At 37.7% G+C, this 23360-nt stretch overlaps 1 protein-coding gene across 1 annotated transcript in view; it reads left to right on the top strand.

Annotated features, from left to right (window-relative positions):
• The first annotated feature begins 1682 nt into the window (after nucleotides 1-1682).
• The window catches only part of casp7 (caspase 7, apoptosis-related cysteine peptidase), a 57826-nt gene continuing 36148 nt past the window's right edge, over nucleotides 1683-23360 (top strand). The window contains exons 1-2 of the mRNA XM_028791433.2: nucleotides 1683-1938; nucleotides 11910-12016. Coding sequence (XP_028647266.1) covers nucleotides 11910-12016 — 107 coding nt within the window. The 5' untranslated portion in view covers nucleotides 1683-1938. The remainder of the gene's footprint in view (nucleotides 1939-11909; nucleotides 12017-23360) is intronic.

The raw sequence follows: 23360 nt of genomic DNA, 5'->3' as shown, positions 1-23360 counted from the left end.
ACGGTGGTAGAATGGGAAACAAATACAGTTTTTTTTTTTTGTTTACCTCCTTTTTGTTCGATCAGCTGCTGGCTTGCTGCTGCCACCATGCCACGTGATTTGCATCTTGCATGTTGCTTCGAACATTTAAATACTTGTACAGCAGCTGTCCTACTCTTTGTCTTTTATTTCCAGCCCCGGGCGTGATTAAATCTCTTGGCACAAAGTCTCGTCTCGCGGGACGTAAGTTCTTGATATTTTTTTACTTTATAATTTAATAAGAATCTGAAAATCTAACAACATCACATTAAAGTTCAATAAATTCTGTAAAGAATGATACCAAACATATATATGTAGGTTTTAAAATAAGCCTGATTTAAAAGGTCACATAAAAATGTCACATAAAATCGGTGCACGAAATCGGTGCACTTTTAGGCTTATATATATATATATATATATATATATAGTGAAGGTAGCCAGAGCCATTACCTGGCTGGGACACCTCTGTAATGGAAGGAGAGGGGGAGATGACTTATGAAGGGCCCTATCTCCCATGAACCGCTATTTGGTGGCCCACCTTGGGGTGCAACGGCCCTCGGAGTCCCACAGGGCTATATTGGACTTGGTATTGGTCAGATCAGCCCTGTTGGGTTCCAGGGATGCCACCAGGGGGAGCTGTGGGAGCCACACCTGGATTGTGATTCCAGACTTCCCTAACATGCCACCTGGAAGAGGGACAAAGCTTGCCAGTGGAGGATGAGAAGAAGAAGAAGAAGAAGAAGCAGAAGAAAGTGTGTGCTTGGTGCTTTGTACAGTGCTGCTTTGGGGAGCAAGGTAAAAGCTCTTCCCCACTTGTAAATAAAACATGTGCTGTGCTGGAACTCGATTCACGTTAGGGTGGCTGGAGTGCCCCGTTCTGGTTCACTATATATACATAGTAAATATATATGTTTACAGTACATAAAACATACTGTATATATAAACATATAAAATGAAATCAGCATTAAAAGTCTATTTAAATACAATTTATTCCCAAGGAATACTATTTATGGACTTTGTTTCACTGGTATGTAAAAGATAATATTTTATAATTTTTTTTCACATTTATTAATTCTTGTTAACTCTGTATTTACATTATTAGAGAAGCAGGGTGTCCTGGCAGCCATCCAAAAGAGAGAATTTCATAAAGTGCTTTTCTATTGCAAAACATCTCTTCAGGCATTTCACTTGGTAAAACTATTATAAATGCATACACTGTACATTCACGTTCACAGGAAGTGAACATCCGGACACAGTGGTTTTACTGTAATTAAACATTACTTTAATGGGTGGAATATGAACTGAGAGCTTCCTTTGTTTCCAAGATCTAATCCAATAGGCACAATTTACTGAAGTACACATGCAAACTATCATCATACAGTGTTGTAAACGGACTTAAATGTAGAAAGGAGCTATATCAAATAACGACTGTCTGTGCAACAAATAAATAGACTAGGCGCATATCCATACCTGTATGATCACATTCCAAGCGCATTATCAAGAAACCGATAATTTCGGCAAAGCTGTAAATTGAAACACATTTAAGACGGTATAAACCACCTTATTTATTAAAGCAGTACAGTAAATCATTACAGAATGGGCCGGTTTACGATGACGTCAAGCGTATTTTTTTTGGTTAAGGAAAAATGCGGGGGTCACAAATGAACCTCTCCCGCAGTCAGATCTGCGCGTAAATTGAGGTGAATACGCACGTCAACTGCAGCGACTCACAGTATGAATGTTTTTGCACCGAACACTGTCAAAGACGAGCTTAAAGCGTTGCCATTGAAACGACACCGCCCACTTTTAGGAAGTGCTACTTTGTTTCGGTTTACTAGTATTTCCTAGCTATCACCAGAAAGCCTTGTACTAGCGTAACGAGAGTACATTTTGTGGAGACGCCGGGAGTCCCAAACCAAAGTAAGTCGCATTTCTTAGGCTCAATTTCATTTATTCGTGGACTCTCTGCTTCCGCTCTGTAGGAGCTTCATGTGGCCAATTACACGCCGGGCTGTTCACTGACGGGAGTTTTTATAAACTTTGTTCTCTGACAAGACGGATGGCGCGAAGGCCTCGTTCTGCGAGAGGCGCGTCTTCATTTTAGTCCTGTACAGTTTACGCTTAAGACTCATGAAAAATGCAGGGGAAGGCTGCATTTATATTAAACGACAAATAATTACCTTATGCATAAAATAAAACTTCACGTTTCGCCTTAAGCAGAGGTTCTCAAACTAGGTCCTGGGGGCCCACTGTGGCTTCAGGTTTTTGTTTCAACCAGATTCATAATCTGTAACAACTGATAACCCCGAACTCATTTAATTAAATGTTTTTTGATCTTTTCTTATTCTACATTCAGAAAATCACAGCAGCATGATGTTTATGATTATAAGACATTTTCTATTTTTGCTGTAGATTTAAATGCTTAACTCTCTTTTGTTGATTTCATCATATTTTTCCCTTTCATTGTGCAGTTTGCTCCCTTCCTTATCTCTTAATAATGACAATTAAAAACGAGTAGAGCAGACTCCCAGGCAAGTAACACGGAAGCATGAAAGTCTACAGCTACTTTAGCGTCAGACCCACTAATTAGTAAATAATGGATTAATTAAACAATTAGAACACCCGGAAAAGCAGAATGAAAATCAAGATGAAAAGTTAAAAAGAAAAATATATACATTATTCACATATAACTGCTTAGTACATTTTAATAGATATATTTTTACCAAACTTATTTTTTTAATTAATATATTGTTTCCAAAACACAGAATCTGGGAAATAACAGCTCACTTAATTAGCCCTGGAGTCCGATTAAAAACAGAAGCTGGTTGGAACAAAAACCTGCAGCCATAGTGAGTCCCCAGGACCGAGTTTGAGAACCTCTGGCCTAAAGAAATGCCAGAGTGCTTATTTTAAATATAAACAGGAACAACATCTGACAACTTGAACTTGAAGTAGTCCATTCGTTATTATTGAAATCGGTTATAACAGGATTAACAAGGACTATTTGCCAACACTGTTTGGAAGTGTTTTTTTTTTTCTTAGTGTTTGAGAACCATAATTAGGCAATAAGGTTTAAAATAAGAGCAAAGGACTCATGTTAGCTGATGACGTGTATAATCAAGGGAAAATCTAAGTACAACACATAGAAATTGTTGACTTTTTTGAAATATTTGAACAGGCAAAGAATAGATCTTCATTCAGACAGTGCATGCATAAAGGTGATGTGCATTACTTCACTAAAAACAATGAAAATTGGCCTTTTCAGTCATTTTTTATCAAAAATATCAATAGATTTAATGGTCTGCAGATGATAAAGTAAGTACACCCTTGGCCTCAGAAGGTGGTAGCAGAAATGACTTCTGAATTGGCATTTTGCCCAAGTGCCCACCAGTCTTGGACACTTGACTTAGTGAAAATGTTTGAGTGCACCTGCATGCAAAATTCCTTCAGTTTCAAGTTGTTTGTGTGTTTTTTTGCATATATTGCTCGTTCAAAATCTCCACATAACATTTTGATTGGATTCAAGTCAGGGTTTTTACTAGGCCAGTCCGTAACATTCTATTTCTTCTTTTTGAGCCATTCCTTGATGGATTTGATAGTGTGCTTTGGACAGGTGTCCTCACGTTCTCCTCAAGCACACTTTGATGTGGTGCAGATTTCATAGTTGAGTCAATGACTTCAAGCTTCCCATGCCCTGAGGCAGAAAAGCAACCCCAAACCACAACATCACCAAAGTGGTTCACAGTATGGTATGAGGTTCTTCTCCTGAAATGCTGTCTTTGGTTTGAGAAAGACAAGTCTGCTGTTACTGTGGCTAAACAACTCTATAGTTTATTCATCTGTCCAGAGCACATTTTTCAATCGCAAACTGTCGTGTTGCTCTAATGTTCTTTCTGTACAACAAAAACTTTTTTCCTTGGTACACCTTACATGCGGAACAAATTTGTGCAATCTCTTTGTGATTGTAGATGCATACACTTTGACACAAAGCTTTGCAAGAGTTAACTGCAGATCCTGCAATTAAAGTTTGGGGTTCTTTCATAAGCAAGTAGTCAATTCTTGGGCTGAATCTGCAGGGCCAGCCAGTCCTGGAAAAAATATCAGTTGTTTGAAATCTAAGCCACTTGGTGATTTTCCTTACAGTAGACATTGATTTCAAATCAATCATCGATCATTTTAAATCCTTTGCCAGACTCATAGGCATCCGCAGCCTTCTTTCTGAGGGCTTTAGAGAGAGCTCTTTTAATCATGCCATGATGACAACATCACACATCAATAGAAAAGAGAACACCGATCCTCGATATCTGTGGTTTAAAAAAAGACAGGTTCAGCATACATATCTCTTAAGGGGGATCAAATAATTGGCACCTAATTTGGAGCCTCTGTTCAGGACAAAGCAGGTTAGAAAATTAGTGAATGAATGAATGAAATTTCCTTTCCTTCACTCAGCACTCGCTGGTCATCCTTCAGAGCCTCTTTTCACCGGATTTGAATGCTGTCATCTTCTCATTCAGCTCCTTAGCAAGCAACACACTGTCATCCAGAGCCATTTCAGCCTCCAGGATCCACTACCTTACTATCCTGGCGGTAACAGATTGCAGTCTAGTAACAAGCTTGTAGATGAGACTAAGATAAATCAAATCGTAGTCAGTTCTGCCCAAAAGTGTTAGACATTTACACTTGAAGGCATCTTTAACATTTGAATAGAGCAGATCTAATTTGTTAATTCCTCAAGTGGAACATGACATAAACTGAGGTACTGTTGTTGTTGTTTCTTACAAAGTCACATGGTTGAAGTCAGCACATATTATAATTGCAAGGTCAGAATGATTCATCATTAGAGTGTTCAAATAAAATGCTCCAAAAATCCACATTTAAAGGGCATAATTTGTGTTTTGGAAATGTTCTTGTCTTTACACCAACAAAACCAAAATGAAGACCCCCACTTTCTTGTGTAGATGTCTGTCTAAAAAAATTATGATCATTAGAATGCAGCCAAATTCCTCCATCCAATGAGAAATTTTCCATCAGACCTCATACACACACACACACACCTTCCAGTTGCAAAGAGTTGTGCAGGCTGGTTATTTATTACTAGCTGGACTGCTGGACTAACATTTAAATCCAAGTGCAGAAGTTTCAGCTGAACCTCCTTTAATTGTATCAAAACTGCTTTTACCTGAAGCAAGCCTCCTTTAACTGTAGTTGCTGGTTGCACAGAAATCGGCTTATTTTATATTTATTATATTTATATTTATTAATCGGCTTATTTTACACAGAGATTAGCATTGATGCCTCTCAGCTCAAGACACCTCAGTTTGCCACATTGGTCAGACTGTGGAGCTTCCATGTTTTTTCTAGTGACACTAGATTCCTCCCAAATCCCAAGGGCTCTCCAACCATTAGTTATGATGGTTATCCAATAATAACTTAGTTAGACTGCGCTGTCCTATCTCTAGCAATTGTCTGCAAGGGATTCTGAAATGTTACCATAGCTGCTCTGAGATATAAAATGCTCATCTTATTTCAGGTTTTGTGCATTTGTTTAAAAGTTAAAACTGAATTTAGCTCAGTGTGGGTGGCTCCAGTAATGAACTGGTGCCCCATCCATGATTATTTCTGAAACTTTTGAGACGTACTCTTGTTCTGTGAGACCCTGTAATGGAAAAAAAACATTTCTTCACAAAGTATGTCTGGATTAAAGTCCCCTTTCTTACAGTTATAATAACTGTAATTTGTTTTCCTCCCTTATCACTATCTCTTTAGAGCAGGAGTCCTCAGTCACAGTTCTAGAGGGTCGCAGTGGCAACAGGTTTTCATTCCAGCCAGTTTCCTAATTAGAAGTCAGTCCTTGCTGATAATGAAACTTGATATTTAACTAACTATGTGCCTGTGACGATGTGGGTTCTGCTCCATGCTTCCATCTTGCTTCAGGGAGCTCTGAACCTGACACCGTCGGTAATGTCACCGATGAGCTGGACAGTGAGGCACAACAATGAAGCAAGGGAATGATGCAGAAGTGCTTTTATTAAAACAGCAACAAAATCAAAACAGCGTTCAGATAAATAGTGCAGTGTCTCTCAAAGGTCAATAAATAAATAAATAATCCAATAAAAACGAGTGAACTGGTGGAGGTTAAAAACACAACAGCAAAAATCCTTTTAAAACCGAGGTTAAAACAATGGCTAGAAGCAGTCTTTAAAACAAAGCCCGGTGCCTTCTTTTACTGGTGACTCCCCTGCTTCTCCCATTCAGGCTATGCACCAGGGGAGAAATTCTACATGCAGCTGACCTTCTTCACTCTACTGGTCTGGTGGCCTTTCCGGTCCCTGGCTCTGGTTCTGCTCACCCAGACCGAGACTTGGGCTCCCCAGCGACCAGGACACTCACGCTGGGGCTTCCACTTCCCAAGTCCCTGACTCCTGCTTCCGTCGCTGCGGCGAGCCAACCTTCTCCCGGTCACTCCTGCTCTTAACAAGTGCTCAGCAGGAGCAACCACTACCATCGGCCCTCGGGTGCCAGCCAAACACCCCACTCAGGCTTGCCTCTCCCAGCAGCAGCCTGCAATCAGCGCTCGCCTGCGCTTGCTCGTTCATTCGCTCTCCCTCACCGGCTTTCTCCGTCCTGCTTTCTGCCGTCTTCTTCACCCTTAACCTCCCTTCACGTTTTTTTTTTCTTTTTCTTTCATCCGCCTTGCGCTTCTATTATATGATCCAGGAACGTGGATCAGGTGTGGCAATCAGCACAATCCCGGAAACAATTATGGTTTCGGACGACTCCTTACCTGTGCACTTAAGCGAGGACCGTCTGCATCACGAATCACCCAGGAACCGCTCTGGCCACACTACCACGCCCCCATCTCTAAGCCACGAGTGCGGTGATTATTTATTTAAAAAGTGGCCCTGTTGACTTTAGCTGTGGACCCGCTACACCACAGTGCCTTGTTAGCACTTTAATTCAAAGACAAATTTTAGTTACATTGTAGGTCAGTGGTCCTCAATTACATGTCTGCAGTGACAGCTGGTTTTCACTTCAACAGCTTTCTTAATTAGAAACCATTTATTTACTACTAAACCAATACATTTGTTGGGCTTAATTTTATTTATATTGTCAGTTATAATTCAGAACCCTTAATTGCCTATTTTAGTTTTAAGCAGCTGCATTTAAGTTTTAATTGTTGCCTTTTTTTAACCAGCCATTAGTTAATAATGGAATAACAACAACAACAACAACATTTATTTATATAGCACATTTTCATACAAAAAGTAGCTCAAAGTGCTTCACATAATGAAGAAAAGAAAAATAAAAGACAAAATAAATTAAAATAAGACAACATTAGTTAACATAGAAAAAGAGTAAGGTCCGTTGGCCAGGGGGGACAGAAAAAACAAAAAAAAAACAGACGGCTGGAGAAAAAAATAAAATCTGTAGGAGTTCCAGGCCACGAGACCACCCAGTCCCCTCTGGGCATTCTACCTAACATAAATGAAATAGTCCTCTTTGTAATTAGTGTTCTCACGGAAGGACTTGATGATGATGGTCATACAGACTTCTGGCTTTTAATCCATCACTCTTGGAACATCACGGTGCTTTGAGTAGATGCGCCACCACCAAAAGGACACCGGAAAAGGAAACAGAAGAGAGAGTAGGGGTTAGTACAGATTTTAGAGCCACCATGAATAGTTATTACAATGAATTGGATATACTGTACAGAGTATCAGGATTTAAATTACAGTGAAGTTATGAGAAGGCCATGTTAAAATAATGTGTTTTCAGCAGTTTTTTTAAAGTGCTCCACTGTATTAGCCTGGCGAATTCCTATTGGCAGGCTGTTCCAGATTTTAGGTGCATAACAGCAGAAGGCTGCCTCACCACTTCTTTTAAGTTTTGCTCTTGGAATTCTAAGCAGACACTCATTTGAGGAATGGCCTGACACCATTTGAGGAATGCAGATGATTTGTAAACTAGCAGTTCTACAGCAAATGTGCTTCCTTTTAAACCTTTGCATATGCACCGTGAAGAATCTGTGTTAAACAATGTGAAGAAATAAATGAGAGGGGATTTGGAAGGACTGTTAAGTTCAAACCTGTTCTGGTTCACAAAACACATGGATAATGTTCTCAGAGAAAGAAACTCTACAGTGCAATTAAAGTTTCTCTTAGATGAATGAAAGCACTAACAAGCCAAATAGTTAAATACTAAAATACCAAATTTCATTATGAGCACGGGCTTTGCTCTAATTAGGAAACTATATGGAAGGAAATCCTGCAGCCACTGTGGCCCTACAGGACCGTGACCGAGCACCCCTGTCTTAGAGTTTTCATTTTCTTTCCATATTAGTATTGCTCTTCTTTTGGTACTCTGGTTTGCTCCCACATCCTGCACAGCATGCATATTAATTTCATTAGCAAGACTGTACTGGCCTTGTATGAGAGTGTGGGTGTTTGTTATTATCAAATGCCTTGTGATACGTTGCCATCCAATCCATAGCTAATTCCTGCAGTACGGTATGCTTCATGCTCCCAAAAATCCCAGTGACCTTTTAGTGGGCATTGTGGGATTAAAAATTGGACAAAGTGTTTTTACTCCTAATTATTTAGGTGAAAGAAAGCAATGTGGAATTATTTAAATTAGAACTGTAATTGCAGTTAAGTTGTGGCATTTGCAGTAGAGGAGCAGTAGCACTATTATGTACAGTACATTTTCATCTTCATGTCTGCCTCTTATTCTGGATCTTACAACATCTTCTCCCTGGCTACCATCTTCATTCTGTGGCTAACAGTTTTATACCCAGTACAGTATGTTCACTATTTGAGTGTTTGATCCAGATATGTCTATCTTACATTTTTTTTATCAGTGATTTTTTTGTCACTGTATATGGTTTCAATATTAATATGGTGGAAATACAGTTTGTATTTTCAAAAACACTTTGCACATGTAGCAAATAGGATTACAGTGCAGCATGAACTAAAAATATGAAATGAATAAAGTTAAAATAATGCATATGGAAGAAAGGATTTAGTTCTGATAGAGACTGGAGTATGGGAATGGCCATATTTTTAAGTAGTTTTAAAAGAATAAAAATAATTGTTGTATGACACAGCTAAACTGAAAACATGCTATTCATCCACACAAAGAGTGCTATGTGATAAGGCCAAACAACACACCCCTTTTTATAATTATTATTTTTGGCCTATAAATCATGTGTCTCAACAGGGCAGTAGCCTGGCAACAGCATTAACAAATAAACTGCAACAAAATATTCTATAATCCTTTTACCTCCCATTCAAATGTACAATTACTATTAGAATCATTGGTAGAAACACAACAGTCTTAAGAAAATGATCAACTAGACCATAGTATTATAGGCCTAATGCAACAAATATGACTATTTCCTTTTGCTGAAAAGATTTTCATGCATTGTGACCATGAGCATATAGACTTCCTTGTTTATTGGCATCTACCAACTGGTCATAGGTCTGTTCCCATCACAGACACAGAATACCTTTTTGCTACAGCACCTTATAGGTGCCTCCCCTTTTGAGGTCTTGAACAGGGCCTGCTCAGACTCCATGTGCCTCATTGCCACTGAAATACTGGAAAATCTCTTTTAAAGGCTAAGAAATTCCCAAAAAGTGGTATCAAAGAGTCATACCCTGTGTACTCTTTTTTACTGAATCGGGGGTGTTTGACTTGTGCTTCTTCAGTCTAAACAAGGTTTTAATTGATATCTGTACACCTATCTCTCCTTGAGTGTGCAGAGCAAATGGCCTCAAATTAGTGGACGCAACATCAAATTTGATTATTAAAATTCACCTCAACTTTATCAGATTTACAGAAATTTATTTTACAGGTATTATTGTAGTTTTAAAAAAAACATAGTTGAAAACATAGTTGGAAATTCAATTTGTTTTTTATAAAATTAAAACAATTGTGATTTTAGGTTTAGTGAATAATAAAAAGGAGAACGGTGGATAAGGTTTCATTTTGCAGTTTTTTAGAGATAAAATAAATGTAAATGTCTTAACTAACATGCAATATAACAACTGACAACCTTTTTAGCTCTGTAAAGGTTTCCTTTTTGATTTGTAAAACCAAGCTGGTATTACGTTAAGGCTCAAACAAATGTTTTGTTCACAAAAAAATTGTTTAGTTAAGTGTCTTAGTGGACCACCCTGTTCATTTTTTATTTAATATTGATAGTGTAGATACCCCAGAGGATGGTTAGGCATCCTGCTCAGGACTGAAGTGGAGTCCTTACCCGGCTAGGATGCCATAATGGAAGGATTGACTAAATAGGGGCAATACCCAGTTGGCATGACTTATGATCCCCGTACTGTGTGGAATGCTTGAAGAGTACAAGAACTGGCAGGAGAGCATTGCAGGGAGCAGTTCATCCCCCAGTTTAATAGGTGGCAGTGTCCCTCATATAGAATTCCACTTTGGACACCTGCAGGGCTGCATGGGAGTTGGAGTCCAGAGGAGCAACCCTGTGGGTATCCCTGACAGATGATAGGAGGAGCTGCAGGGGGAGGATCTCCTTGGCTTTCTCATAACCCAGAAGTGCTTCCAACTGGTTACATCACATCACCAGTACTCCCTTAATGAGAGTGTGGGTGTTTGTTATTATGCAAATGCCTTGTGATACGTTGCCATCCAATCCATAGCTAATTCCTGCAGTACGGTATGCTTCATGCTCCCCAAAATCCCAGTGACCTTTTAGTGGGCATTGTGGGATTAAAAATTGGACCTTAATAAAAGATACTGCATGCCCTTGTCCAGAAAAGTTGGAGTTGGGAGGAAGACGAGCAACACTCAACTGGAGGAGGGCAGTGTGGTGGAGAGAGGAGAGGTCAATTGGAAGAGAGATAATTGTGTTTTTTTGTGCTTCATTTGTGAGGTATTGTAATAAAATATCCATTTATTTGAACCTGGGACTGGCTTAGTGTATTTGTGTTGGGGTTTGGGGCCCTCTGACACTCCCAAGGTTTTACAATAGTTCTATAACAATACAAAAATGTATTAATTGAGCCGTGGTGGTTGATAATTGTAACATGCAGTTTGCAGGTGCAAAAAGAAATCATTTTTTTTCCTAAAAACATAAACAAATGCAGTCATTGTGCAGTGCAGATATTTTAGTATTTAAAAGAGCATAAAAAACTTTAAATGATGACAGCTTGGTGAAGATATTATTTAATCCAGCATCAGTTTTGGGTGCATTTTCAAGCCATGCAAAAAAAACACATATTTCAGTGGACTCCTTCACCTAATCACCCCCTGCCTTTTGCACCTCATGCCCAAACCACCTCAGTCTTTTTCTCCTCTGCACGCCACCTATCGCCTCTGCACCAAGTCTGTCTCTTCATTCAGCATCTGCATTTCTGTGACTTTGTGACACTCAATGCATTAACCGTATCATTCTCATTTGTGTTCTTTGCAGTTTTAATGTTTCCCATATATGGTTTCTCATGCTGTTATTTCAATGTAAATCAATAAGGAGTGCTAGAATATTAAGTCATTTTAGTTTCCCTGAGTTTGCACTGTTAATACAGATTTTTAGATTAAGAAAAACTGTGAGTTAAAATGTGCATTTCAAATAGGAAATACATATGACATTTGTAAGAAATAGTTATCAAATGTGTACTGCTATTATCTTTATTTGGTTTGTCAGAAAAACACATATAGCTAGGTAAATGATTTATCATAAGACTGACCCTTTAGGTATTTGTTTTGTTTAACTTAAAATATCAAGCTATTGCTAATGCAGTGAGTGGTGATAAATAAATTAATATGGAAATTGTATAGGATAGTAAAGAAAGTTTGATGATACGTCATCTACATTTTCAGATTAGTACTGAATCTTTTTTCCATTGTTTTTACATTTTATGCAGATGCAGGATGAGTCTATGGGCAGTGGAGGGGAAGAGGAAGTGGAAACATTAGAGGATATAACTGATGCACGACCAGATCGGAAAGGAAGGTTCATCCTTTTTGGAGGGTATGTAGTTTAATGAACATCCTAATAGGTGCAAATCTGGTAAATTGCTGGATGAATGAGTTTTGGGAGACTTTAAATATGGTTCTTCAGTTTTTGCCGTAAAAATGAGTTGAAATCTTAAGAGCATAGATATTGATGACTGTAGAATTTCAAGCGTGCTACTCTGTCAGACCCTTTCATTTAGAGAAAGGAAAGTTTACCTGCTATGGTGCATAGTTTACCCGATTAAGAGTGAGCACATTCATGTTAGGATGTGGACTTGGTTTCATCCTGACCCCTCCGTTAGTATCTGTTACCTAAAATGTCGAATGCAGCCTCAAGTTAAAGGCAATAGTACAAGATAGTGCAAAAATGATTTACTAATGCTAATCTAATTAGAGAACATGTTGTGCACATTGATGCTATAAGGGAAAATAGTCAGTCTTTAAGAAAGTGCTGACATATATTGTGAATGATTCATAGTTTTATTTAAGCATTCTAAAAATGTGTGGCATTAACGTATTTAGTTTCTACAGACTTGAGTTTTCTTAATAATCCTGTTAGTGGTATTTCTGGTGACACTTCCTTTTTGTTTTTATGTTTTATAACTATGTCTCACTTTTTTGGTAAGGGGTACAGAATAAAGTTCTCCTTTAGCATGATGAGGTTGCTCTGAATTTTGCTGTTTTTTTATTACATTACGAAACTTTCAGTTTTGTTTTTTTTTATGTATTTTCCACAATAACAAAATAATGAGGTGTTTTCTATTAAAGCACAAATATCATACAAATATTTACCCTTATTTGAGCCGTGTTTTTCAAATTATGGATTTTTTTTTTTTGGAACTTCCAGAATGATTTTATACTACTTGCCTGTAGTAATTTTGGCAAAATATCTACTTCTTGGCAAGATTCACTAGAGTTCCAAGTATTTTCCATTTAGGGATTATGGCTCTCACTGTGGAGAGAGCTGTGTTCAGAGTCTCAAAACGTTTGAAATGGCTTTACTGTCCTTTTCCAGAATGATAGATATTAAGAACTTTTTATTTTGATCTCTTTGGAAATTTAATACTTTATAATCGAAGCATTATGTTCTTGTTGAATCTGTTTGCTGGTAACTTAATTCTGATTATGAGATTTAAAATAAGTGAGGATTGTACAGGGCTGGCTGTGATAAGCCTGACTGTATTCAATTAACTGACACTAATCATCTCTTAATTTAGGCTGATTTATCTAGAGACAATTACTTTTTCAGACGGTGCCTGTTGGCATTACACAACTTTATTTATTAACTTAAAAAATGTTTTAAATAAACTAGTGTTACTAGTTCACTCTGCTGCCTTTTATCAAATATTAGATTTCGCTTGAAGCCCTAAAAATATTCAGTGTCAGTGTTCATTAATAGGGGAACTCAAGAAAAGGGTACTTTTTGACTGTAGTGTATGTACATGTTGTTCAGTTCATCAGGAAATTATGGAAAGCAAATCATTTTGAGGAGGCTGACATGCCTCATATTTTTACATTTACTTTTTTTTTATAAAAAAACGTCTGTGTAGGTATGGCTGATATTAAACAGCTATAATTTCTGGCAAAAGAAACTGCCTGAATGCCAAGAACATTCATTGCTTAACTTGCACATGGTCAACAAGAGAAATATCAGTCTCATTACTGTATCACACTACCTACTTTGATCAATCTGTAGAAATGATGTAGGGCTTTTATGACAGATGGTGTATTATCTAGAATTAAATAAAAGTCCTAATTTCCTTTTACATAGGGAAACAAGACTTCATTGTTTTAAATGTATTAGCATATTTTTAGGGCAGTATGAAGGCACAGTGGTTAGCATTGTTGCCTCCCAGCTCCTGGAGATTGGAGCATGTGCTGATACAGTGTGTTGCTGCACCCATTTCATGACGAACCACCAAGATTGTGATCTTAGTGCAACCGTGCAATGGGTGACACCTCACCACCACAGTGGAACAGTGTGAGATTTTTTGTATGGTTGCTGGAGCGCCAATCCTGTATCCAACCTCCCAGTTTTCCCAGCAAGCAGTCAATCCAAATTAACATCATACAGAGGACAATGCAATTGCAGGTTAAGGGCCTTGCTCTAGGGCCCAACGGAGTAGAGTCACTTCTGGTGTTTATGGGAATCAAACCGGCAACCTCTCGATTACGGGCCAGGTCCCTAGCCTCAGAGCCACCACTCCGCCTTTCTCCAGCTCCTGGACATAATTAAGAATTTTGGCCAGCCCTCTGTTTGTATGAAGATTACTATTCTCTTCATGTGCGCATGAGTTTTCTTCAGCTACTATGATGTCCTGTTTCATCCCAAACATGTACATGTTGGGAAAAATCACAGCACTAAGCTGTCCTAGAGTGTGAGTATATGTGTGCCTATGCCATTTGATAAACTGGAATTCCATGCCTGGTCTATTTCAGCATTTAATTTAACAGCAGAGTTGCAAAAGAACTCAGCCACTCAAATAAGTGTTCTTCTGGATATTACATGGGGAACAAACACCAGACTTTTTTGAATCTCTTTCAAGTCTGAGCAGTGACACACTCATATTGCATTGAAATCCTAGCAAAATGCAACAACACCCACTTTCTCGTCCTTTATACACATTTTATTATTTTCAGCCCATTTTTGAGTTTTTCATTATTCTAACTTGCACATCTTTGGGATATGGGAAGTATGTTAGACAAACTCAGAATGGACGTGTACACTTTATACTGAAAATGCCCAGGCAAGGTCCATGCAGTTGTGAAGCAGTAGAACTAAATAATGCTGCCTTGTCCTAACTGTTATAATTTGTTTGAAGCATTCTAGATCCATGTTTCATCATTTTCTTCATCATTTTTATTTTATTTCTTTATGTTGAATTACAGTAATGTTACTATAATGGAAGTGGCTCAAATGTCTTTTTGCTTTTGTTGTATTTTAAAAATTTGGTTATTGATTATGCTGTTAAGAGTATTCTTTTGCTTAGTTATTTTATATAGGTGTGTTAAGTTAATTGCACGTTCAGTTGTTCTTTATGTTATGTGCCTTGTCTTCTTTATGTTGAAACTAAGAGTGTTGAGTACTATGACACTACAACTGGTGGACTTCCTGCAGATCTTTATAAGCCTGCATCTTTTGCAGTGTTGTAACTTCTGCAATATAGTTAAAAGCTTCTGTTTAGCTTTCTTCTTGGATTCTTGGCTAATAAGAAAATAGTGTTTATCCGTTCATCTGTGTTGAAGAACTAGTAGAAAGGACACTTAAACCTTAACTTAGGTAAAATAGTATAATGAAGAGTTCTAATTTAAAGAACCTTCTGTAAACCTGTTCTTACATAATTAACACAAATCAAGTATCCTTTAATATAGTTATGAAGACTAAAAAGACAAACTGTCTTACTGGTTTGCAACATAAAATATTACTGTACTGAAAATGAGCCTGTTCTATAACACTCATACTGATGATCTTATTTAAGAAAATTGCATGTGTACAAGGTTATGGATTAGTAGATGTACAACCTTTTTATAGTTAAGTTGTCAGATTAGAACATCCTCCCTGCTGGCAGAAACACGTGTGTACTCTTTAATATGAGTAACATGTTTTAAAATAGTACTTTGATTTGAGTACAGCTGTACTGTGCAAGATGATCTACCATTAGTCATGCCTAGTTATTGCTCAAGTACAATTGAATGCATATCAGAAGTGTTACATTGTTCAGGAACTAATGATATGATAATGCCATGTAGGTTTTGTTTTACTGTTGAAGATAAGGTAGAAAGAAATATATACACATTTAAGCTTAGCTTATCCAATGATTAGTTCAAATGGTACCTCCTCTGCTGTTCCTTGCTTGGGTAGAAAGACAGGTGCTACTGGCCTCTAACAAATATGTATGCCTATAGACAGGAACAGTCACAGAGTAGTTCCAGTTAGAACATTCTCTGTTCTTTCATTGATATTTGAATAAAGATATATCTGATTTAAATCACTGATTCTCGCTACAACTTCTTCCCTGATTGCAGGATTGATGATTATTTTTTTCCCTTTCTTTTTATTAGATCCCCACTACCAATAGTTGACAGTTAAAATTTGATACCTTGTTTATCATAAAATACAAATGCACACAAAAGATTAATATTATATTTTTCTGTAATATTGATATTTTTCATTTTCAGGGATACAAATGCATATAATCCAGCACTTCATAATCTGTCTGTAAAGTTATTCTGTATAGTTAATTTCACACTTGATGAGTTGAATCTACTAATCAAAAAATGAATCCTTTTCTGTGCAAATACATTATAAATATAACTACATTATAAGTCTCTTCAGCTATTTTTTGGTAAAACAGTCAGTTTTGGTAGCTATGCTGCTATATGTACATATATAATATACTGTGTGTGTGTATAGAATGGCACAGAAATGTAGTAATATTGCACTAAGGAGACCAGGGTTCACATTGCAGGTCCGACATGGAGTTTCCATCTTCTCCCCATGTCTGTGTGGGTTTCTGCCAAGTGCTCCAGTTTCCTCTCACTGTCCAAAGACTTGCAGGTGAAGTGAATTGGCAATGCTAAATTATCCCTAGTATGTGTTGTGTGGTGTGTGCCATGCTTTGGACTGATATTCTGTCCAGGTTTTGTTCCTGCCTATGCTAGCTTGGATAGACTCCAGGTTCCCCTGAGACCCTGGGCTGGATTAAGCGGGTTAGAAAGTGAAGTGATGTGAGTGTGTGTTTGACACACACGCTAGTGATACACTTAGACCTACTGTCCTAAAACAAAGGAATAAAGGTAGTTCACATAGATAAGTGGAATTTTGCCATTTATTTCCTAAGTATTGTTCGTTTGTCAGCATTTATTTTTGTCTTGTTCTTGTTCTTGCATTCTGTATTTTGGATCCTCTTTCTCTTTTTCTATTCCAGAGTTGTTTATCATGTTTGACAAACAATAAACACAATGTGTATACTTGATTATGAATTCTGAAAATGTGTACCATGTCCTGGGGGATTATCTGTAGGTGGGCTTGCAGGGACTGTGCTTTTTTGAGTTTCCAGAACAGATTAAACTATATACAGCATTACTTCATGCCTGACTATATGTCTTGCATCAGCGTTTTGTCTGCTTATTGTTTATCAGTCTTTGTCATCACCTTCTGTAATGTGCTTGATGCTCAGCAGACAGCATTGCTCTAATTGTCCTTCTTCCTATTACGGTGTTCTTCATCACATAATCTGCTTCTGTGATTTGCTTGACACTCAGCAAATGTCACTGCTCTTGGTATTCTTTTTGCTCTGTCACTTCCTTCATCACTGTGCCATAAGAGACACATAAGCACATGTCACATTGCCGAAGTTATCACTACCTATTATATGTATTTTCTCAAATATTAAGGCATAGCATGATGTAATTCATGATGACCTTGAAGATGTGCAATTTTATGAAACACGATCATAACAATAGAAAAACATGAGAAATTATTAAATTGTATTTCTTCAAAAGTTGGCATGCCAAAGTACAAATCACTTCTAATATTGGTTTCAATAAGAAGATGTTTCACTGTCACAAAGTCAGAGAGATAGAATGATTAAAACAATTTGCCTAGAATCTCTTCATGGAGGTATCATTATAAGTCAGTTATATAGTAGCCACTTAATAATTATGTCATCATAAACTTTTTTTTGTCCAAATATACATGTCTGGTACATCATCTGTTTAGACATATTTGCAGTCCTCAGCTATCACAAGAGCTTACAGCAGTCAGTTGTCTCAAGGAGTGAGGCTTAAATAATGAATACACATTATCTATATCTACTTCTTCAAATGCCATGACAGTACTGCCTGAAGTGGGTTTGATTGTTTCAATGACTATTCTGAGTGCTTTATGTCAGTTATCACCATTAAAAGCAATGTATAAAACAGAGATTTATCATCTTGATTAACATCTGTGGAAGAAAGACACAGAGAAAGACAGGAGTGTAATTAATCAATGTTAGTTTATTAAAAAAAATTAATAAACAGGTGACTTTCGAGTATGGAGCATTCTGCTTGCAAGTCAAAAAGACTCTCACTCCCCATCTTCAGGCTGCGTATAAAGTTTTTTACCTCTCTGTGCCCTTTTCGAAAATATTTTTACACTTGCTTCAGTGCTTCAGTGTTTCCTCTTTTTGCAAGCTTTTTTTCTATATCATCACATTTTTATTTTTATTCCTAGACAAAGAACAGTCTTTTGCTAATGGTTGCTTTTAGGAAATTACAAAACATTCTTTTGTTAAGTGTTGTCACCCTGCTGTAAATTTTTTTGCTTACACACACACACTTATATTAGTCAATTGCTTATATCAGTATATCAATATCAGTGCATTTTTAATACATAAACAGTGGTGTGAAAAACTATTTGCCCCCTTCCTGATTTCTTATTCTTTTGCATGTTTGTCACACAAAATGTTTCTGATCATCAAACACATTTAACCATTAGTCAAATATAACACAAGTAAACACAAAATGCAGTTTTTAAATGATGGTGTTTATTATTTAGGGAGAAACAAAATCCAAACCTACATGGCCCTGTGTGAAAAAGTAATTGCCCCCTTGTTAAAAAATAACCTAACTGTGGTGTATCACACCTGAGTTCAGTTTCCGTAGCCACCCCCAGGCCTGATTACTGCCACACCTGTTTCAATCAAGAAATCACTTAAATAGGAGCTGCCTGACACAGAGAAGTAGACCAAAAGCACCTCAAAAGCTAGACATCATGCCAAGATCCAAAGAAATTCAGGAACAAATGAGAACAGAAGTAATTGAGATCTATCAGTCTGGTAAAGGTTATAAAGCCATTTCTAAAGCTTTGGGACTCCAGCGAACCACAGTGAGAGCCATTATCCACAAATGGCAAAAACATGGAACAGTGGTGAACCTTCCCAGGAGTGGCCGGCCGACCAAAATTACCCCAAGAGCGCAGAGACGACTCATCCGAGAGGTCACAAAAGACCCCAGGACAACGTCTAAAGAACTGCAGGCCTCACTTGCCTCAATTAAGGTCAGTGTTCACGACTCCACCATAAGAAAGAGACTGGGCAAAAACGGCCTGCATGGCAGATTTCCAAGACGCAAACCACTGTTAAGCAAAAAGAACATTAGGGCTCGTCTCAATTTTGCTAAGAAACATCTCAATGATTGCCAAGACTTTTGGGAAAATACCTTGTGGACTGATGAGTCAAAAGTTGAACTTTTTGGAAGGCAAATGTCCCGTTACATCTGGCATAAAAGGAACACAGCATTTCAGAAAAAGAACATCATACCAACAGTAAAATATGGTGGTGGTAGTGTGATGGTCTGGGGTTGTTTTGCTGCTTCAGGACCTGGAAGGCTTGCTGTGATAGATGGAACCATGAATTCTACTGTCTACCAAAAAATCCTGAAGGAGAATGTCTGGCCATCTGTTCGTCAACTCAAGCTGAAGCGATCTTGGGTGCTGCAACAGTATGACCCAAAACACACCAGCAAATCCGCCTCTGAATGGCTGAAGAAAAACAAAATGAAGACTTTGGAGTGGCCTAGTCAAAGTCCTGACCTGAATCCAATTGAGATGCTATGGCATGACCTTAAAAAGGCGGTTCATGCTAGAAAACCCTCAAATAAAGCTGAATTACAACAATTTTGCAAAGATGAGTGGGCCAAAATTCCTCCAGAGCGCTGTAAAAGACTCATTGCAAGTTATCGCAAACGCTTGATTGCAGTTATTGCTGCTAAGGGTGGCCCAACCAGTTATTAGGTTCAGGGGGCAATTACTTTTTCACACAGGGCCATGTAGGTTTGGATTTTTTTTTTCTCCCTAAATAATAAAAACCACCATTTACAAACTGCATTTTGTGTTTACTTGTGTTATATTTGACTAATGGTTAAATGTGTTTGATGATCAGAAACATTTTGTGTGACAAACATGCAAAAGAATAAGAAATCAGGAAGGGGGCAAATAGTTTTTCACACCACTGTATTGTAGCATTGTATTGTATATTGTAGCTTCCACACATCATCAATAGAAAGACCAATAGTGTAGCTTTATTTGTGTGTTTCTGATTTATGCTAGAATAAATCACTTATGAATATGACAGTTGGTTTACCTGGGGAAAAAGAGTGGAGTATTGTTATTGCATTGTCTTTGGAACTAAGCATGAAACCCTACTTAATGTAGATACACTTTTATTATTGACTGCAACAGTTTCTAGTGGCATAAGTCAAACACAGCATTCACGCACAAAATAATTTTAAAGTGGTCAAGACAACATATAGGTGTACAGTACTAATTACATGACACATATTGTCTTACAAAGAAATGATTTATCACTGAATGTGCTCACAGTATGGCCAAATCAAACCAATTTATCAGCTTTGCCTTTGGAACACAGCATGTGCTAAATTTAAATTACCCTAATTGCTAAACAGCATCATAAAATGTTTGTCTGTACATGTAGTTTCTGAATTTGAAAGGTGATCTCAGATCACAGTGATCGAAGTTTTGAACCCTAACCCTAATTTCTCTCTGTAAAGAAAAACTTCCTAATGTTTGTGCAAAATTTACCCTTAACAAGTTTCCAACTGTGTCCCTATTGTTCTTGATGGACTCATATTAAAATAACAGTCTTGATCCACTGTACTAATTCACTTCATAATTTTAAACATAATCATGCCATCTCTTAATCTTCTTTTGTTTAAACTGAAAAGGCTCAGCTCTTTCAATCTTTCTTCATAGTTCATCCACTATAGCCCTGGAATGAGCCTAGTCACTCTTCTCTGAACTTTTGCTAGAACTTCTATGTCCTTTTTGAAGCCTGGAGACTAAAACTGCATACAGTACTCTAGATGAGGCCTCACCAGTGCATTATAAAGCTTGAGCATAACCTCCTTGGACTTGTACTACACACATCATGCTATAAAACCTAACATTCTGTTTTGCCTTCCTTATAGCTTCTGAACATTGTCTGGAAGTTTATAGCATAGAGTCCACTATGACTCTTAAATCAATGTCATAAGTTGTACTCTCGATTTTCAGACCTCCCATTGTGTATTCAAACTTAACACTTTTACTTCTTGTGTGTAATACCTTACCTTTATTGGCATTAAATTTCATCTGCCACAAATCCGTCCAAGCCTGTTTGCTGTCAAAGTCCTTCTGTAATGGTTTACCAAATTTCAATGTATCTGCCAATCCACCTATCTTGGTTTCATCTGCATACTTAACCAGATTGGTACTTATATTCCTTTCCAAATCATTTATATATATTAAAAATAGCAGAAGCTCTAGCACTGACCCCTGTGGAACACCACCCTTAACATCAGCCAATTCTGATGAGGTTCCTCGTACTATAACCCTCTTTTTCCTGTGTCTGAGCCAATTCTGCATCCATTTACAAACATCACCCTGAACTCCCACTCCTTTTAGTTTGATGCTCAACCTCTCATGTGGCAGATTATCAAATGCTTTCTGAAAGTCAAGATAAATAATATAATATGCTCCATTTTCATCATATTCTTTTGTTGCTTTCTCATTGAATTCCAGCATGTTTGTAAAACATGACCTCCCTCTTCTGAACCCATGCTGACTGTTCATAACAACACCTGTACGTACCATGTGCTGCTCAATATTATCCTTAATAATTCCTTCCATTAATTTTTCTGTGATGAACGCTAAGGTTACTGGCTTATAGTTGCTTGGATCTACCTGGTCACCCTTTTTATGTAACAGAATAATATTTGCCATTTTCAGTTCTTTGAAATCTCCCCAGTGCGCAGTGACTAAAAATATGTGTCAAGGGTTAATATATGTGCTCACTTGCCTCATTAAGAACTCGAGGGTAAATATTATCTGGTTCTGGTTATTTGTTTGATTTCAGCCTTTTTAATCTAAGCAGTACTTCTCTCTGTAAAACTATTAAATCACTCAGAACCTCCTTAGTAGTCCCATTTACCGCTAGGATGTTATCCACTTCCTCACTTATGAAGACCTCAGAAAACTGCAAGTTTAGTTCGTCAACTATTTCACTCTCTGTATCTTTTAATTCCCCTTTACTATTCCTGATGCCCTTCACCTCCTCCTTGACTGCTCTTTTACTACTAAAATACTGAAAGAATAGGATTGTCATTCGCCTTATCTGCTATATTCCTCTCCAACTGTCTTTTAGCCTCCTTAATATCTTTTTTAATGGTGGCTCGCATGTTTTCATATGCCCTACGATTCATTTTGGAGTTTGAAGTCTTATACACCTTCTATAGTTGTTTTTTCCTTTGCAGCTTCTTTTTTTTAACCCACTGCAAAGTTTTTACAAATTTTCTATTAATTCCAAATTTAGGTATGTACCTGTCCTGCTTTACATGTAAAACATTTTAAAATCTGTTCCACTTCTCCTTGACTGTCTCCATACTTGAAAGCTTATCCCAGTCTATCCTCCCTAGACTTTGATGCATCTGCTCAAAATTTGCCCTGCCAAAGTTAAACTCAACAATTTTAGTCTTTGCTTCTACACCTATTACAAAACACTGAGAATTGTATTTTATTATGGTCACTTGATCCTAGTAGTTCAATCACCTCTACACCCCCAATTCTGTACTAATTATTACAAAATGCTAAATCCAGACAGGCTTCACGATGTGTTGGTGCTTTAACATACTCTGCTAAAAAATAGTACTTGATTACTTCTTAAAACTCCTGGGGCCTCATGTATAAACTGTGTGTATACACAAAAATGTTGCATATGCCCGTTTCCACGCTCATATCGCGATGTATAAAGCCTAAACTTGGTGTAAAGCCATGCACATTTTCATGCTAGCTCAAACCCTGGTGTACGCATGTTCTCTGCTCGGTTTTGCAAATTGGTGGCACCCAACGTCAAAGCAGTGCTTTTGTTCCAGTGTGGTTTCCCTTTCTTTTTTTAGATCCACATCCCTAACGCGGCTTTATTATATACACTGAAATTAACCGCATATTGTTTATTAGTTTAAGGCATCTGATTGTAATTAACCTGTAACAATATAATGGTCCACGGAATGGCCAAAATATTCCAAATACCATAGCTGCTTTAGCGTTGTTACTCTCACTGCACCTTCTTCTTCTTTCAGCTGCTCCCATTAGTGGTTGCCACAGCGGATCATCTTTTTCCATATTACTCTCACTGCACCACTTGGAGTATTTATATCACTGTATCTGAGTGTGGAATCACAGCTCTACAGCAGCTGATCAGAAAGAGAATTATCGGTATACAGCATCTAGCACACGCTGCCTCAGCCATGCTGCCTATTTGAACTGCTCCCATATGGCAAATGCTTCAGAGCCCTTCCTGTACTGACCTCGAGTTTCAGAA

Source organism: Erpetoichthys calabaricus, chromosome 2 (assembly GCF_900747795.2).
Source record: "Erpetoichthys calabaricus chromosome 2, fErpCal1.3, whole genome shotgun sequence".
Taxonomy (NCBI): domain Eukaryota; kingdom Metazoa; phylum Chordata; class Cladistia; order Polypteriformes; family Polypteridae; genus Erpetoichthys; species Erpetoichthys calabaricus.
This window is presented reverse-complemented; position numbering and strand designations above follow the sequence as displayed.